Source organism: Meles meles, chromosome 11 (assembly GCF_922984935.1).
Source record: "Meles meles chromosome 11, mMelMel3.1 paternal haplotype, whole genome shotgun sequence".
Taxonomy (NCBI): Eukaryota; Metazoa; Chordata; class Mammalia; order Carnivora; family Mustelidae; genus Meles; species Meles meles.
Genome location: NC_060076.1, coordinates 20,599,472 through 20,618,865, shown reverse-complemented (window position 1 = coordinate 20,618,865; position 19,394 = coordinate 20,599,472). Strand labels below are relative to the sequence as shown.

Below are 19,394 nucleotides of genomic sequence, written 5' to 3'. Positions count from 1 at the left end.
ACATGGAAATTAACAGATATGCAAATTCAATTCTCACATATGGAATTGTACATCCACTCAAGAATTCTCACATATGGAGTGTACATCCACTCAAGCAACTCAGGAATTGTCAGCATATGTAATTTGTTTCTCTATTGCTCTGATTATTCAGCTAATTAATGATTTTTAAAGCTTTATATTTGGGTCTGAATATATAAATAATTAATGATTATTTTTAAAAACAATGTTTTTTACAAAAGGTTGGTATCATCCATTGCTTCTACATAAGATTCACTTTCAAACTCTCTCATGTGTAATTAGGTGTGACTTCTTATTAAAGGCTTTCTAACATCCTTAAAATTCAGAATCCTACTAAGGTTAAATAAAACCTTTAGTTAGAATTAAAAGATTTCCCACATTTATTTTACTCATGAGATTTTTCTTCTGAATGAGTTTTCACATATTTGGTAAAGGATGTATTTTATTTGATTTCCCACATTTATTTCACTCATGAGATTTTTCTTTTGAATGAGTTTTCACATGTTTGGTAAGGGATGCATTTTGTTTGAAAGCTTTTCCACATTCATTACATTCATAGGGTTTCTCTCCAGTGTGGGATCTCTGATGTATAACAAGTTGTGACTTCACATTGAAAGCCTTTCCACATTCATTACATTCAAAAGGTTTCTCCCCAGTATGAGTTCTCTGATGTACAATGAGGTGCGACTTTTGGCTAAAAGCTTTCCCACATTCATTACATTCAAAGGGTTTCTCCCCAGTATGAACTCTCTGATGTTGAGTAAGGCCTTCAATCTGTTTGAAGGCCTTCCCGCATTGATTACATTCAAAAGGACTTTCACCTGTATGAGTTCTCATGTGGTAAGTAAGAGAAGAGCTATGTCCAAATGCTTTTCCACATTCATTGCATTTATAGGGCTTCTCCTTAGTATGAGTTCTTTGATGTATAATGAGGTGTGACTTCTTGCTGAAAGCTTTCCCACATTCATTACATTCAAAGGGTTTCTCACCTGTATGAATTCTCATATGTTTCGTAAGAGATGAGCTATACTTAAAAGCCTTTCCACATTCATTACATTCATATGGTATTTCACCCGTATGAGTTCTCACATGCTCAGTAAGAGATGAGTTATACCTAAAGGATTTTCCACATTCCTTACATTCATAGGGCTTCTCACCTGTATGAGATCTCACATGTTGAATAAGGTTTGAGCTATGTCTAAAGGTTTTCCCACATTCAGTACATTTATAGGGTTTTTCCCCAGTATGAACTCTCAGATGGTCAGTGAGGGCATGTTTATGACTGTGGGCTTTGCCACACTGAATACATTCATACGGTTTTTCTCCAGTGTGAGTTCTTTGATGTACAACGAGATGTGACTTTTGGCTAAAGGCTATCCCACATTCATTACATTCATATGGTTTCTCTCCAGTATGAATTCTCTGATGGTCAATGAGTCCTTGTTTATGGCTGAGAACCTTCCCACATTGATTACATTCGTAGGGTCTTGCTTTAGCTTGAGTTTTGTCACACTTAGTAGGAGATGAGCTATGGCTGGATGATTTCTCATGTTTCTCTCCAGTTTGAATTTTGTCCCGTTTAGTATCAGATAAGCTATGATGAGCTGATTTCTCATGTTTCTTGCCAGTTTGAGTTTTGTCATGCTTATTAGATAAGCTATGGCTGGATAATTTTTGTTTCTTTACAGCTTGATTTTTATCTTTCTTTGTATCAGGTAAGCTATGGCTGAATGATTTCTTGTGTTCTTTAGCTACATTAGGTTTCTTTTTTGCATAGTTTCTTATATGACCAGGTAAATCTGAATTCTGCTTCAAACTCTTTCCATGTGAATCAAATTTAAGTCTTTTTTTTGAAGGAACATGTTTTGTACTCACACTTTTTTCCCCCAGTGAACTATATTCACGGCCTTTCTTCTTAGTCAGATCTTTTCTCTTGAATGCAACTTCCTTACAGAGTTTGTTTTGAGATTCCTGGTGGTTCTCTAGCTGGTCATTACCTTGCTGGACTTCATCTAAAATGGAATTCAATAAGACATCCTTGTGAATTTTTGTCCTCTCATATACTGGAATATAACTTAGAAAAGCCCTATTGTGGGGCCGTATCTTTACTCAGGCCTAGTATCCCAAAGTGAGTGAAATACCAAGTGCAAATGGCCCTAACTTCTTGGACTTGAGGGGAAAGTGTTGTAGGAAAAACAAGAAAAGTTGATTGACAATAGTAATTAGATAAAACTTTGCCTGTTCATACATATGACCTTGCAGCATGGGATGGGGGGTGGAATAAACACAAGGAACAGTGACTAGGTAACAGATGAAGTTAAAAGAGCTTGTGATTGTAGTTGACATTTTTTGAGGTTTCTCCTCAGCCCAAGCATCCCAGCTTTGATAACAGCCAGTCCATCCATAGTATTTGGCTTCCACAGCCTTACTATATTATATTAATTCAACTCTCCATGGTCACCGTTGGAGACACACCTGGCTCAAACCATGGTGTCCACTAAGAGTCTTCCTCCTCTTATGGAAGTATGGAGCATACCTTTGTTTCTGCCAGCTCACTCTACTAATTACCAATTATAAATTTTTAAAAATAATTTTTATTTATTTATTTGACAGAGAGATAAAGCTCCCAAGTAGGCAGAGAGGCAGGCAGAGAGAGAGGGAGAAGCAGGCTCCCTGCTGAGCAGACAGCCTGATGTGGGGCTTAATCCCAGGACCCTGAGACCATGACCTGAGCCGAAGGAAGAGGCTTAACCCACTGGGCCACCCAGGCACCCCACTAATTATCAATTTTGAACTGATTCCCAGCTTTAAATGATTGCTCACATCCTTCCCTCCATACATTAAAAAATGACATATTTTAAGATATCTTCCCAGTGTGTATCTTCCTTCTCTGAAACCACCACACCCACACTGACATATGACAGCAACCGCGTGTGAACCATATGATCCAACCCCTGGTTGAAAACAATTGACTGGTTGGTGGTAAACAAAGAGCCCTACCTAGACCAATAATATTCTCTCTCCTAAGAATTTAGAACTGAAATTCAAAGACTTCTTTTAGCTAGGTATGGATACTACATGTGTAAAAATCCAAAAACTTAAAGAGTTGAGACTACCATTTTGAGGTGACTTTTTCAGTTATATGTATGGAAAAGCAGAAAAATCTTTAGGGTGGGAATTAAACAGATGCAAAGAGAAAAGCCGATATGAGTCTCCAAGAAAGAGAGAGAGACAAATTGAATAGCTGCCTGGGTCATAAAGGAACATTACATGAAAGTGAAAACTGGGATCAAACAGAAAAGAGTTATGATATTTCAACATAGCCAGGAAATACTATTCCTTTCATCAAAGACTCTTAAGAGATTAGTTCCCGTGGAGTAAAAGATCAATTTTTGTAAGTATAGATATAGTAGTATAGATAGAGTAGGAACAGGTAGAGTTGCCAGCTGCTTTTCCATTTAGGAAATTTTAAGTGATGCAAGCATTTTGGGGGAAAGAATATAACAAAAGCATGACAAAGGCGGCATCTTCCAGTGCCCAAGGATGCTGGAAAGAATAGAGGCAAATCTCTTTCTAGGAAGAAAGGGACCAAAACTCAAACCTTTCCCCTTGAGGTGAAACATTATAAGAACCCCTTATAATCATGGAGACTGGCCAACATGAAAATATACAAAGCACTGTGAGAGACATTTACCGTCGGCGGTGGAGAGGAAACTGAACTAGTGAAATGGTATAATAATAAAGTTATACTAGGAGAGTTGGGTCTGACAGAGCATGGGTTTAAGGCTGTAAGCTTTTCTTGAACCTGAGACAACAACTAAAACATGAATTTCAAGCTAAAATGACTATAGCTTCAGAAACTGAAGCGTATTGCTCACTAGACTCAGCAAATCATTGGAGGGAATAGAATAGCCTTTCCTTGAAGAAACTCCAAATACTATCTGAGAACCTGAACCAAGAAGAAAGTTACTGCAGCAATGGCAAAGATGTATTAGATGACTACCAGGACTATTTTTTAGTTATAACACCAAGTATCAGAGAGAAAAGTGAACATAGCCAAAATTGGAGCCACTAATGGATGAATTAAAACTCCATGAGGTCTCTTCATTTGTCATTTGAAGGACTACTCCCTCTGGTTTCAGGAAACTCATGGAGTCCCAGAAAATTCAGAGGACACTTGGACACTTAAATATATATTGTAAACATTCTGCTTTTGGGGGGGCTATTGTGATATAAATAATAATTGAATATTTTAATATTTGGTGGCAATATCAAAGATGAATTGTTGTTTTAAAAAAAAATGGACCTGACAAATGAGCTTAAGAATTGGAGCAACTTAGGTATGAGATAATATACACCTGATTTGAGTGATGTCTGAGAACTGAAGAAAACAAACAACCCAGGAACTGAGGAGAAGACAGTAAAAGAGAAAGCAGAGAGATTCCCAGGAACTCCGAGGTAGACAGGCCTCAAATCAAAGCAGACTCTGATAAAAATAGGGAAGGTGAAAGGAAGCTCTAATTTACAAAGAAAGATAGAAAGACAAAGCTTTCCATTTCTGATACTGTGAGACTGGGCTTTCCTGTAAGCAGGTAAAATATGAGTGCAACATGAAGAAACTGGAAATTTATCTGGGCAAGATCAATTTATCTTTTTTTTTTTAAAGATTTTTTATTTATTTATTTATTTATTTGACAGACAGAGAGAGATCACAAGTAGGCAGAGAGGCAGGCAGAGAGAGGAGGAAGCAGGCTCCCTGCGGAGCAGAGAGCCCGATGTGGGGCTCGATCCCAGGACCCTGGGATCATGACCGGAGCCGAAGGCAGAGGCTTTAACCCACTGAGCCACCCAGGCGCCCCAAGATCAATTTATCTTAAAAGTCACCAGTGTATAATAAATATCTTGACTCTTTTGAGGGAAATACAATAGAAAAAAAAAAGGGAGACAGAGTAGAAGACAAAACCTTAGGAACACTTCAGCAAAGTGAGAAGGAAGAGAATCTGGTGAAATAAATGTATAGAAGCACTTAGAAGAGAAGGCCAGATTCAAGCAGTAGAATTCAAGCCAGGTAGGCAAGAATTTCATGCTGACCGAAACTACCAAAATATGCACTGAAAGGTAAGCAGTGGTTACTTTAAAACCAGAAATTCACATATAGGCATGAATTCTGTAAGATTTGACTGCATAGGTTAATGAGTAAATGGAAATAATGACGCACTATGGGGTTAGAGCATTTCACAGTGAAAAGGAGGGACATGGAAAGTAATTAAAGGCAGGGGAGAATCATGCCAAGAGATTTGGTAAGAGGATGGATCTAAGAAGGTTTGAACACATAAGGAGAGAAACGTGATACCATGGAGTCCCAGAGTTTGAGTGATGAAGGGAAAACACTGAGGATATTGGGGGAAAAGAATAAAATAAAAACAGCACTGCTTTAAATAAGGTCAGCAGTAATGGGATTCTGAGAACTGCTCCTTCTGGAAGCTGAGTGATGGAGAGCACGGATGAGGAAAGACAATTAATAAGGAAGGGTCGGTTAGGCATCTCAGGGGCTGGTACCAGAGGTTCAGAGCTCTGGTTTTCCCCTTTTTTCCTACCACAATACAAATGGTGTGGCAGACTGTATTACTGTTCCCTGTGGAAAGACTGTACCTCCCAGACCCATTGTCGCTTGAGTCCTCCTTCTGGAAGGATTATACATTCCTACCCTGCTGAACTTAGGAGAAGCCAGGTGATCTGCTCTAACCAATTAACCAATGAAATGTGAACAAAAAGGGATTATCGACTATTTCCAATCAGTGATGTGAAGAGTGGTTCTACTCATTCTTCTTTCCTTTTGCCATGAGACCAGAATTTGCCAAATAGGGACCACTCCTTCAGTATAGGGCCAAAGGATTATGTGGGATAAGGCTACAGAGTGAACAAGAAACAAATCTTTCTTGTTGGAAGCCACTAAGATTTAGGGGTCATTCCTTAATAGAGCATAACTTAGCCTATGCTAACCGATACAAGTGGTATAAGCTAACTCCCATGAGTAGCACTGGCTTACAACTAAAATGAACCTCAGCCTCACACATGAAGAGGTTCATAGATGGAAGAGAGATTAGAATCTCTAAGGTTAAAGAACCTTTGTAGGTTGAACTCTTCCTCCCCAAAAAATTCTCATATTTTTCAACTGCTACTCCTGGTTAAGAAAAAAGGGTATGGGATCTTGAAGAAGATTTTAAAAATAAATTATTCATTGAAGAATTCCAAAGGATCACCAAAAAACTAGAAACTTACTTCCATTGGTTCCTGTTTGCTTGGGTCTTGCTATTTCACTGGGACCACCTTGTCTGGGTCTTTTGCCCTTCCCCAACCATGGCTCTTCTCCTTTTTCCAACTTGGAGATCATGTCTGGTTTGGGAGCTTGAAACCCTGCTCACAAAAAATGGCAAAAATTGAGTGTTAGGAAAACAAACATCCCAGAAATCAAGCCCTAATATTTGGACTTCAGAACCCTGAGAGGATAAAGAATATATATATACATATATATATGTATATATATATGGCTTCTAAGAGGAGAGGCGAGAGAGGAGAGGAGAGGAAAAGAGAGGAGAGAAGAGGAAAGAGAGGGAAAGGAGGGATGGGAGGGAAGGAAGGGAAGAAAGGGAGGGAAGGAGGAAGAGAGAGGGAAGGAAGGAAGGAAGGGAGGGAGGGAGGAAAGGAGGGAGGAAGGGAGAGAATATATGGTTTCTGAAATTTCACAATGTGGTTGCCCATGTACCCCGTCTAAGTAGACCTTCCATTTTGGAGACAGGGGCACAAATATCCTGCCTCATACCCAAAGAGATTAAAACTCTTCGATTCATAATAGCCAAGGCCAAAATTATTAAGAACTTTAGAGAGAAGGTATTACAGTGGACAGATTTTGAATTATGAAAGAATTGTCCTTACCCATTGAGGCAAGGTTGCTGTAGTTCTCCAGCATCACATCCTTATACAGGTCCCTCTGAGCAGGATCTAGTCGCTCCCATTCCTTCTGGGTAAAGGCCATAGTCACATCTTTGAATGTTACCGATCCCTGTAATAGCAATATTCCTATTCAGTCTAATTTTATCCACATTAATGGGTGATTTGCACGAGATAATAATGATTTGCTCTTATCTCAACCATTCAATGTTGACCATGATATTATATAGGATACTAATTCTTCACCCACATCTGCATTTTTTTTTTGAGAAACAAAGATCATATTAAGAAATGTCCCTGTTAAGGACTGAATATCTGTGTATCCCCAAAATTCACATGTTGAAACCCTACCCTCCAATGTGATGGCATTAGGAGATAGGGCCTGCAGAAAGTAATTAGAATTGGATGAGTGCATGCAGATGGAGTCTCTGTGAATGGGATTAATGCCCTTATAAGAGTCATAAGACAGCTTGCTTCCTCTCTGCTCTCTCTGCCAAGTGAGGATACAACAAAAAGTCTGCAACCTGGCAGAAGGTCTCATCAGCTCCCAACCATGTTGGCACCCTGGTCTTGGGAATTCGAACCTTCAGAATTGTCAGAAATAATTTTCTGTTGTTTATAAGCTACCCAGTCAATAGTACTTTGTTGTAGCAGCCCCCAAACGACAGTCCCATTGGCAAATTTGTTTATTCAAGAGGATAAAAAAATTATACAATTTTCAGAGAGAAAGAAAATTATCAAAAACAAAAGAATTAGTCTTTATCTTTTCTTCTATAACAAAAGACAATGGACTAGAGTTCTGAGGTAGAATCAAGCCCCTTGATTTTTATAACCAGCCAAAAGATCATTCATGTTTGGAACCAAAAATAACATATTTTAGGCATGTAAGGATGCAGAAAGTCTATCACTTTTGTGCTTTATAAATAAAGAGAAGGGAAAAAAAAGAAATAAAGAGAAGGAAAGGGACACGGAAGAGGAGGAGGAGAAAAACAATGATTTTTTATTTTTTTTAAAGATTTTATTTATTTGTTTGACAGACAGAGATCACAAGTAGGCAGAGAGGCAGGCAGAGAGAGGAAGGAAAGCAGGCTCCCTGCTGAGCAGAGAGCCCGATGCGGGGCTCAATCCCAGGACACTGGGATCATGACCTGAGCCGAAGGCAGCGGCTTAACCCACTGAGCCACCCAGGTGCCCTAGGAATGATTTTTAAAAAAAGGAAAAGTGCATCAGAATAAAGATCTCAATTGGGAAAGATGAAATATACAAGAAAGAACTATGAATAATAAAACCTGTCAAATGTCTAGTTATATCCAAGTAACTTGATAATGTTCTTGTACAACTGTTACAAAAGTATCCTTAAAATCAAGAGGTGTGACGTAAGAAAAATAAGCAGGACTACAACTGGTGGGGGTGGGGGATGAGGGAGAAATTAAAGCATGTTAAAGATTCTCCTCTTATTAGGTAGGTGAGAGGAGGATGACACAGGTACTGGAGAATTTTGCCATCAAGAAATACACGTTCAAACATATTTATCTCACATTGATAAATGACCCCCCCACCTCCATAAGCCACCAATCAATTAGCTGCCATATGTCAACAATCTGTAACCTCTATAGACCTCCAGTCATTGATTTCTAATAAGCTCCCTTATTGATTGCCACTGGCCTCCCAATCACTGGCGTTAATTCCAAATGACTGATCCCAACAAACGTGCCGATCACTGACAGCAACAGATTTCCCCCAATCACTCCCCAAACATTCCAATCATGTATTCCCAGGGGTCCTTCAAATACTGATACCCATGGAACACAGTCTATCTCTGATATGACCTCAAACCCCTATCCTACCAATCTGCAATCACTGACACCAACAGAACTCCACCAACAGTGGCCTTTACAGAAACCCTAATCACTGCATTATGCCTTCAACCTCTTCGGCCATTGTCTTCACCTGCTCGCTTTACCTGAAATCTACCGGTCTCCTGAGAACACTGCTCCCTTACAAGGTTCCCTAGCTGAGGTTGTTTGTTGAGGCTTTACCATGGCTCCTGTACCTCAGGGCTTAAAGATGAGCTAAATGATGACTTTCAATCATTTTTCATACATCTTTCAAAATCCCTATCATGTTTAGAATATCACTAGATTTTATGGGGCACCTGGGTGGCTCAGTAGGTTAAAGCCTCTGCCTTCGGCTCAGGTCATGATCCGAGGATCCTGGGATCGAGCCCCACATTGGGCTCTCTGCTGAGTGGGGAGCCTGCTTCCTCCTTTCTCTGACTACTTGTGATCTCTGTCTGTCAAATAAATAAAAATCTTAAAAAAAAAAAGAATATCACGAGATTTTAAACCATTAATCCTCTGGTTCAATGATTCACTAGGCAAACCCACAGGACTCAGCATATATTTGTACCCGTAGCTATGATTTAGTACAGCAGAGGAACACACAGCAAAACCAGCTAAGGAGAGATACCTGGGTGGCTCAGTGGGTAAAGCTGCTGCCTTCAGCTCAGGTCATGATCCCAGCATCCTGGGATCCAGTCCCGCATCAGGCTCCTTGCTTGGTGGGGAGCCTGCTTCTCTCTCCGCCTCTGCCTGCCACTCTGCCTGCTTGTATGCTCACTCTCGCTCGCTCTCTCTCTGACAAATGAATAAATAAAATCTTAAAAAAAAAAAAAACCAGCTAAGAAAATGGTGGGTGGGGCAAAGTCTACAGAAACCAGACACAAGTATCTGAGTCACACAGGACATACTTGATTCCTCCAGACGTAAGTTGTGAGAATATGCGTGAAATGTTTCCCGAGGAAGGACCGCGGAGACTCAGTGGCACTCATTGGCACCCCCTGCCTGGCACACACAAAGATCTTACATTTCCAGAAGGAAATCAGGAGCTCGGCATAAACCACATTGTTGACCTAGTTTAGGCACAGTGAGACACTTTTATCATTTCTGGAAATGATGGGAAGCCTCCTGAAGTCTAAGTTCTCAGACATCGGCCAAAGGTCAACTTGCAAGCAGTCTTTTCTAAGGATGCTCTTTGGGGCCACTTAGGTCAACTTTTGTGCACAGTTATTCTTCCTCATTCACTGAAAACCTGACTACCATGTTCCTCTTCATTCCAGCTCCGGTACTCTCGCGACATCAATGTAGAGGAGCCATTCCACAGCCTGGCCTTTCTCTCTCCTGACTCCAAAAATCTTTTCTCACACCCAGACTCAGCCATCTACTCATCAGCCATCCATTCCTTAAACCTTGCCACATACCATGGCAGCACCGCTCTACTGAAGACGTACTATCCCCAACCATTGTTTCCTATGCCGCCAGCCTACTTCCTCTACTACTTCCATGCCAATAATTCTCCAAAAGCATTCGGCCCCCAGAGCCATTGATCCCAACCACTTTTCCACAATCTTCCATCACCACATTTCTTCTCTCTTGCCTAGACTGTTTGTTCTAACACCATACACACTCCATGGAAAACAGCTTTAACTTCCGTGCCCGTTTTCTTCTCCATTGTACTTACCTAGCAAAGCCTCAAACTTAATCAAACTCTCCTCTTCATCTCTGCCTGCAACCTTTCAGCTGAACATTCCAAGAGAGAAAAATCAAACAACTGAGTTGCTTGGACCCACTTCAGGTTTATAACACGTATTGCAAATGGTTATCCAATACTGAGAGTTTCCTGTTCCTCTTTCCAAGATGGGTATTCCAAACATTCTCCTCTTTTCTCTCTGAAATCTCCAGCATCTGCTACTTTCCCATTCTCAGCTGATAAATTCATCTTATACTTTCAAAGAGAAAGTATAAATGGACAAGCACTACCTTGCCTTGTTACCACCAATTCCACCAATGTTTCCAAAACCCCTATCATTGTCTCCTTTCTATTAAAATGGAAGAAGTGTCCCTTCTCTCACCTGAAGCCAGTTTCTCCACTTATGCTCTAGATCCCAACCCCAAAAGCCTTCTCAAGGAATTCACCCTCTGCAATTAAATTCTTTTCTCTTTTTTACTACCTATTTTTCCCTTTCTACTCAATCATTCCTACTAACATACAAAGTTGCTTTAATATCAGTTCATCTAGTGAAAACCATTTCTTAATCTCATGTCCCATCTAATGTCAGTGTATTTGCTCCCTTTACAGCAAAATTCCTGGTGTCTCTATACCTGCTGTCTCTACTTCATTACCTCCATTCTTTCAACTCATTCCAACAGGACTTTATCCCTATCACTCCACTGAAAAAGCTCTACTCAATCAAAGTAGCCATTGAGCTACCTCTCACCAAACTCAAATCTTTGCAGTCACGTGTCCGGGACTCACAAGAGCATATGACACAATGGTGACAACACAAGTCGTATTGTCTTGAAAAGTTTTCTTCTTTATGCTTCTTTGACACCACATTTACATTTTTCATCCTATCTCAGTGGCTACTACTCCTCATTCTCCTTCCCCTCCCCCCACTCTACCAAACCTCTAAATGTCTGAGCTCTGTCCTTGGTCCCACTTTTCTTCTCTAGCTGCCTTCCCTTCCTCAGTGATCTCATCCGATCTCGTGGCTTTAAATACCATCTCTATGCTGAAGCCTTTCACATATGGATTCTCTAGCCCAAACCTCTCCTAAGTTCTAGATTCATACATTTAACAACTACTCATTCTCTGGTTGGACATGTAATGGGCATCTTGACTTGGCCAAAACAGAACCACGGTCATCCAACTCTGCCTCCCATTTATATCCACCAAATCTGGTTGTCTCCAACACAACCCTTTCTCAGAAAAGGGAAACCCCTTTATCCAGTGCCTCAAGCCAAAAGTCGAGATGTAAGTCTTGATTCTTCTCTACCCCCATGTCTCATATCAACTCGTCAGTAAGTCTTACTGGCTCATCTCCAGATATATTCTGGATCTGATTTTTCATTTCCCTGCATTTCCCTATCCTAACCCATCATCATGTCTTAACTATTGTGATAAGCTCCTAATGGACCTCCCTGCACCTTCGCACACACACAGGGACAATCCAGTCTCTAACTACCACAGGCACCAGAGTCGCTTGGCTCCCACAGATCACAAGCTGCCACACACCTCCCCAGTCTCTGACACACCACAAAGCCCCTATTTCCCATCCCCAGAGCCTTCCAGACTCTGGCCTTTCCCTGAGTGCCGCAGACTCCCCGCATCCCTGTCACCGCAGATCTCCCCGAACACGGATTACCATAACCTGTAGCACCCGCGGACCCCGCAGGACCCCCATCACTGCCCCACAGATCCCCCCAAGCGCAGACCACCCCTCCTCCGCCAGAAGGCCCTCCAGCATCGCCTCCAATTCCAAATCGCTCCTCTCAGAGACTACAGTCACCCTCCAATCACCGACCCCCCATGAGACCACCTCCGACCACCAGGCCGCCCCGCCCCGCCATCGCGCTCACCGACGCGGTGCCCGCCGCCTCGGACACAGCCATCTCCGCAGGACACCCGGCCCCGTCGGCTTTCCCTGCACTCCTCCTCCGGTCCACGCTCTCCCGCTTTGTGAGGATCCGCTTGCAGGCGGAGGCCGACATGGCGGCGGCTCGAAGGCGGCCTCAGCGCGTCCCGGGGCTGCCATGGCGGCGCCCCTGGGTATCGCGGCCGGGCGCGGCCATCTTGACCGAGGCTCTGCCGTACAGCGGGGGTCCGCGCTCGCTGCCGGCGCGCAGGCAGGTGGCGGGTGGGAGGGCCTCGGTGGAGGGTCCTGAGGGAGCTGCGAGCCGGCAGAAAGCGTGCTCAGTTCCTCACTGCACCGTGCCTCACGGTACCCGACGCCCAGGGGCTTGGCCCCCGAAGGCCGAATTTGGAGTTTCCCCTCGAATTGGTCACTGCAGCCCGCTGCCGGGAAATCCGCAAGCGTGATGCCCAGCAAGGACTCGAGGCAGCTGGGATAGTAAGAAAGATTGAGGGACGAAGGAGAAAAAGCCCGATCCTGTAGACACCATTGTTTTATAGGGAAAGAACATTTATTCACTACTTCAAAACTCCCGAAGTACTTCCTGCACATCTACTGAATCCCAGGAACTATGGCAGGCATTGTGGATGCAAACACGAGAAAAACTGACACACAGCCCCTACCTTCAGGGACCTATGGATCCAGGGGAGGACACCACTATTCTTCAAATAAGCACACACGGGAAATGGACAATTAGAACGATGAAAAGTGCTTCTAGGAAATACGCAAAGTGCCAGGAGAGATCATAATCTACTCTCGGGAATTTTGAAACTTTCCCCGATAGCAGAAAGATGAACAAGGGTGGACATAGACAGCGTTTCAGGTCCAAGGAATTGCATGAGCCAAGGCCAGAGCACCTCCCACCCCTCACCCTCACCCTCAGGCAGAACACGGAAGCTTCCTGATCTCCACTGAGAGCCCCCCTGGGATATCATGGGCCTCTGCTGCCCCATCCTTTCTAGGGTCCTCACCCTTCTCCTTCATCTCCAAGGGACAGATTTCCCTTGCAGGCAGTGCCTCCGCATTTTCTGTGGCAAGGACCTCCACTCTCAAAGTTCTCCTCGCAGGGCTCTTGCCCTGTAGCCCATCCCACATCACCCAGGTACATCCCTCTGAGTGAGAGATGGAGGAAGAGCCAGGGAGTGGTGTGCCACGCAGGTAGGAAACCTTATGACTACGCAGGTAAATGAAGCATGGGGCCTGGAAAGCTCCTACCCCCGAAGGAATTCCGTCAAAGAAGAGCTGATCTTGGGGGGTAAGGATTGCAAAGTGGCGAGCTAGAAGCACGCTACGTCTTGAGTGGAGCGCTGGTTACAGGGGTGTGTGGTACATCTGTGGACGGGTTCTGATGTGTGCACTGACACCACTGGGCGCTCTAGGACTGCGGGTAAAATCTCCTTAATGTTCCTACAGTGCAGCCCCGAAATAGGAGAACCAAAGATGAATGAACGCTTCAAGAGACCATCAGAATACACAGTCGCAGCAGCAAAGGTTTGAGGCAGGAATACATTTATTGCAACCCGTGTAAACGAGGCATTCCGCGGGGAAGGAAACACGTGGTTTCACGTGGGCATCAGACACCCTCTCACAGGACGAACCCCTCACACATCCCGTGGCTTATGGCTCGTCTGTCACAGTATACGCCTTGCTGGAGGTTTAAGCTTCTCAGGCTTCGTCCTGAAGAAACCCGGTCTCCAGCAGCCCCCCTCCCCCCAAAAAGGACAAGTGTGTTTTATTTTTCGGTTAAAACAGGGAAACACCTAAGGACCAGAAAGCACAAATCCCGTCCCTCCAGCGATCTGAGGCCACCAGAGGCACAGAAGGGTTTCGCTCTGACAGCTCATCCTCGCGGGGTGTCTTCCGGACACCTGGCCGGTGTCCCTGAGCTGGGGTTGGTGGCCGCGGAGCTGCGGTCCGGCCGAAACCCGTTCCGCGCACCGGCGGGTCTGGGCCAGGCTGGCGGCGAGCTGTGGCGGCGGTGCTCAAGGTGCGGTCCGGGACGCCTGCCCCCGCCTGGGGCGCGCCCATCCGACCGGCCCGCGGCAGAGCCGGAGCGCCATGCACCCCTAAGGCTCGGGCTGCCCGGCCAGCAGGGCGTGGAGCCGGGCGGCCGCCCAGTGCAGGGTCGCGCCCGCGTGCGCCAGGTGCCAGGCGAGCCAGGCGCGCTGCGAGGCCGAGGGTTGCGTGCGGCGGGAGGGCCCAGGCAGGAAGGCTCCCCCCGGAGCCCGCAGCTCGTCCAGCGCCACCTCCAGCGCGCCCATCCGGTGCCAGAGCCTGGTGGTCACGGCCACCAGGGGATCGCGCGCCTCTGGCTCCAGGTGACCGCGGCGGTGCTTCGGGGAGGCGGGGCGGGCCTCGCCGCTGTCCGGGCGACGTCTGCGGCCGGTGGTCCTCACTGGCGATCTGGGCCGGGTCCTCCTGCCCTTGTGGAGCCACGGAGAGGGAGCAGCAGCACCTGCGCGGGAGAGAGAGGGAAAGGGCTTTTGGTGAGTGTCCAAGGACCAGGGTGGGGCTGGGGGGTGGGGGATCGCTTACCCTTCCGGGGGCTGGACTGCCCCACTCCCATGACTGCCCCACCCCCATGACCACCTCACCCACCACGACCCAGCACGCCCCACTCTGGTGGCCCCTTCCAGGATCAGAGGGGAACTGGTGCCCAGTCTTGCAAGCCTTCCTCTCAGCCCCATAGTGCTCTGGGAGCATCTCGCCAGTGGTGGCTGTGTATGTCTCCTCCCCCTGGGTGCCTGGTTTGGCACGCTCCCCCCCATCCAACACACACACACACACACACCCACACACACACACACACCCACACACACACACTACAAGCTCCATCTCCACCCCTGCAGAGGCCCAGCCCAGACACCTACCTGTTCTGCCAGGACGTCCTTCTCCAGCGCAGTCAGCCTGCTGCTCCTCTCTCCTCCTTTGGGCTGGCCCTGGTCCTCCCCGGCCCTGCTCCTCCCACTGTCCATTTTCTCTGTGGGGCTTGTCAAGGGAGCCATCGGGGCTTCTCCATCGCTTGTGCCTGGAGCCCTGGGGCATATGGCTCTGCCTGGTGATGGCTGTCGGGGGAGAGAGAGGAGAGGAGTGAGTGGTCTGGATTCTAGGGTCCAGGGGACTAGAGGAGGCTCCAAGTCTGACCCTGGTCCCTAGTGGCTCCACCCCCAAAGGCAAGATTCCTTTAGTTCTCCAGGGCCCAGCCTTTTCCACCACTGTGCGTGTGTGCCTGAGCTGCCCCGCACGCGTGCTCCAGCAGCCCTACCCTCCAGGCCAGACCCCAAGGACGGCTCAGCTGGCACAGCCCGTGACCACAAGCAATCTGACCTTCGCCTTTGGTTTGTTTCCCTCACCGCTTTCAGCAGTGGAAGGGTTAAATCTTCCCGGTTGTGAAAATCGCTAAAGGGAAAACTCATTTACAATGAGGTCAGGAAGGGCTCCTTGCTGAGTGTGGAGCCTGCTTAAGATTCTCTCTCCTGGGGTGCCCAGGAAGCCTCTGCCTTAAGCTCAGGTCATGATCCCAGGGTCCTGGGATCAAGCCCCGCCCCACATTGGGCTCTCTGCTCAGCTGGGAGCCTTCTTCCCCCCACCCTGCCTGCCTCTCTGCCTACTTGTGATCTCTGTCAAATAAAAAATAAAAAATCTTAAAAAAAAAAAAGGGATTCTCTCTGCCCCCCCCCGCCTCTCCCCACCCCCATGCACCTGTGCATGGCCTCTCTCTCAAAATAAAATAAAATAAATAAAAGTAAAAATTTTTTAAAGTCATACTAAATAAAATAAAATGGGGTCTGGAGGCCAGAAGGGGTTGTTCTCACCCCCCACAGAACTGGAGGTCGATCAGTTGAATCATCAAAGACAAACCCCAGGAGGAAATGATGTATGTTGCCTCTCCTACCAGAAACGGATTAGGCCAGCAACTGAGCCCTCGAGAAACCCTCATCACCTTGAACCCGGCTTTTCTCCCCTGAGCTTTCCTTCAAAACAGGCCCACCCAACTTCCTCCTTCTTCTCCATCAAGTAACATTCCTCTCCTCCGTTTGTTGGACTGGCCTGTGGATTTGCCAGAGCTAACCGGTCCTGAATGGCAACGCCCAGCTAGTCCCTCCAAGAAACCCATTTTTGCTGGTAAAATGACTGACTTTTATTGTTATGGTTAACAGGGGGCCTGCTGCTCTACCCATCCCAGCCCAGTTTCTTGTGTCTCCCAAACCCTCACAACCATCATGCCAAACCTGTCTCCGCAAAAGAGAAGCCGGACCCCTACCTCCTGTGCCCCGCGAGCCCTGTCTGGTCTCCACGATGCCGTCCTTCCTCTGGCTTTCACGGGAGCCTGGATCTTCTCCTTTCTCTGCAAAGCACAGGGGTGCCTTGGGGCTCATCCCTTTGTAATTTCTGTGGGAGTGACCTCGGCTCCCCGGGGGCTCCTGGCCAGACCTTCTGCTCCTCGTAGCCGTAGCCACTTCCATTTCAGCCAAGTCTCCTGCCCGAGCCACGCGTCTGAGCCACACGTCTGGACGCCTGAGGAAGGGAAAGGCCACTGACCAGGCAGGCAGAGGGCAGGCCTTCTTATAGGGTCCCAGGGCAGCCTAGCCCCTCCTCCTACCGGGTCAGCGAGGGACCACACCCAGGCCAGGGGAAGCCGGGGGATTACACCAGGCCCTCTGTGGGCTCTCGGTCCTGAAGCTCTTCCCGGCAGACCCAGTCGGCTCTGAGTGGTATGCTGACTTCAAGGAAGGTGCAGTCTTTTGTTGTTTGCCTCTGGTTGCTTCTCTCATATTTGTTTTCACAGTTCCACGTGTTCATATGTGTATCAGCATGGCTCGCCCACATGCCTGAATTAGCACAGTGTTGGTAAAGTTATGAATCACAACTTCAACAGGTCCAGCAAAAGTCAAGGTCGTCTGGTCCTTTACACCAACACCACACTAATTCAGCATGGCTCGTCCACATGCCTGAATTAGAAACCAGTCCCTGAAGAGCTTCAGGACCGAGAGCCCACAGAGGGCCTGGTGTAATCCCCCGGCTTCCCCTGGCCTGGGTGTGGTCCCTCGCTGACCCGGTAGGAGGAGGGGCTAGGCTGCCCTGGGACCCTATAAGAAGGCCTGCCCTCTGCCTGCCTGGTCAGTGGCCTTTCCCTTCCTCAGGCGTCCAGACGTGTGGCTCAGACGCGTGGCTCGGGCAGGAGACTTGGCTGAAATGGAAGTGGCTACGGCTACGAGGAGCAGAAGGTCTGGCCAGGAGCCCCCGGGGAGCCGAGGTCACTCCCACAGAAATTACAAAGGGATGAGCCCCAAGGCACCCCTGTGCTTTGCAGAGAAAGGAGAAGATCCAGGCTCCCGTGAAAGCCAGAGGAAGGACGGCATCGTGGAGACCAGACAGGGCTCGCGGGGCACAGGAGGTAGGGGTCCGGCTTCTCTTTTGCGGAGACAGGTTTGGCATGATGGTTGTGAGGGTTTGGGAGACACAAGAAACTGGGCTGGGATGGGTAGAGCAGCAGGCCCCCTGTTAACCATAACAATAAAAGTCAGTCATTTTACCAGCAAAAATGGGTTTCTTGGAGGGACTAGCTGGGCGTTGCCATTCAGGACCGGTTAGCTCTGGCAAATCCACAGGCCAGTCCAACAAACGGAGGAGAGGAATGTTACTTGATGGAGAAGAAGGAGGAAGTTGGGTGGGCCTGTTTTGAAGGAAAGCTCAGGGGAGAAAAGCCGGGTTCAAGGTGATGAGGGTTTCTCGAGGGCTCAGTTGCTGGCCTAATCCGTTTCTGGTAGGAGAGGCAACATACATCATTTCCTCCTGGGGTTTGTCTTTGATGATTCAACTGATCGACCTCCAGTTCTGTGGGGGGTGAGAACAACCCCTTCTGGCCTCCAGACCCCATTTTATTTTATTTAGTATGACTTTAAAAAATTTTTACTTTTATTTATTTTATTTTATTTTGAGAAAGAGGCCATGCACAGGTGCATGGGGGTGGGGAGAGGCGGGGGGGGGGGCAGAGAGAATCCCTTTTTTTTTTTTAAGATTTTTTATTTTTTATTTGACAGAGATCACAAGTAGGCAGAGAGGCAGGCAGGGTGGGGGGAAGAAGGCTCCCAGCTGAGCAGAGAGCCCAATGTGGGGCGGGGCTTGATCCCAGGACCCTGGGATCATGACCTGAGCTTAAGGCAGAGGCTTCCTGGGCACCCCAGGAGAGAGAATCTTAAGCAGGCTCCACACTCAGCAAGGAGCCCTTCCTGACCTCATTGTAAATGAGTTTTCCCTTTAGCGATTTTCACAACCGGGAAGATTTAACCCTTCCACTGCTGAAAGCGGTGAGGGAAACAAACCAAAGGCGAAGGTCAGATTGCTTGTGGTCACGGGCTGTGCCAGCTGAGCCGTCCTTGGGGTCTGGCCTGGAGGGTAGGGCTGCTGGAGCACGCGTGCGGGGCAGCTCAGGCACACACGCACAGTGGTGGAAAAGGCTGGGCCCTGGAGAACTAAAGGAATCTTGCCTTTGGGGGTGGAGCCACTAGGGACCAGGGTCAGACTTGGAGCCTCCTCTAGTCCCCTGGACCCTAGAATCCAGACCACTCACTCCTCTCCTCTCTCTCCCCCGACAGCCATCACCAGGCAGAGCCATATGCCCCAGGGCTCCAGGCACAAGCGATGGAGAAGCCCCGATGGCTCCCTTGACAAGCCCCACAGAGAAAATGGACAGTGGGAGGAGCAGGGCCGGGGAGGACCAGGGCCAGCCCAAAGGAGGAGAGAGGAGCAGCAGGCTGACTGCGCTGGAGAAGGACGTCCTGGCAGAACAGGTAGGTGTCTGGGCTGGGCCTCTGCAGGGGTGGAGATGGAGCTTGTAGTGTGTGTGTGTGGGTGTGTGTGTGTGTGTGGGTGTGTGTGTGTGTGTGGGTGTGTGTGTGTGTGTGTTGGATGGGGGGAGCGTGCCAAACCAGGCACCGAGGGGGAGGAGACA

General features: G+C 47.2%; 1 protein-coding gene across 2 annotated transcripts; it reads right to left on the bottom strand.

Annotated features, from left to right (window-relative positions):
- Nucleotides 1-445: 445 nt before the first annotated feature.
- Nucleotides 446-12,518, bottom strand: ZFP37 (ZFP37 zinc finger protein). Of its 2 annotated transcripts, none has more exons than XM_046021928.1 (4): nucleotides 12,387-12,518; nucleotides 6,955-7,081; nucleotides 6,301-6,435; nucleotides 446-2,030 (listed from the first exon to the last, which is right to left on the bottom strand). In XM_046021928.1, exons 1-4 carry the CDS (start codon nucleotides 12,516-12,518, stop codon nucleotides 484-486), a joined length of 1,941 nt encoding a protein of 646 aa, XP_045877884.1. In that variant the 3' UTR covers nucleotides 446-483. The 2 variants fall into 2 exon arrangements, with proteins under 2 accessions (XP_045877884.1, XP_045877885.1); XM_046021929.1 differs by lacking the exon at nucleotides 12,387-12,518 and adding an exon at nucleotides 9,439-9,471.
- Between the last annotated feature and the right edge of the window lie 6,876 nt (nucleotides 12,519-19,394).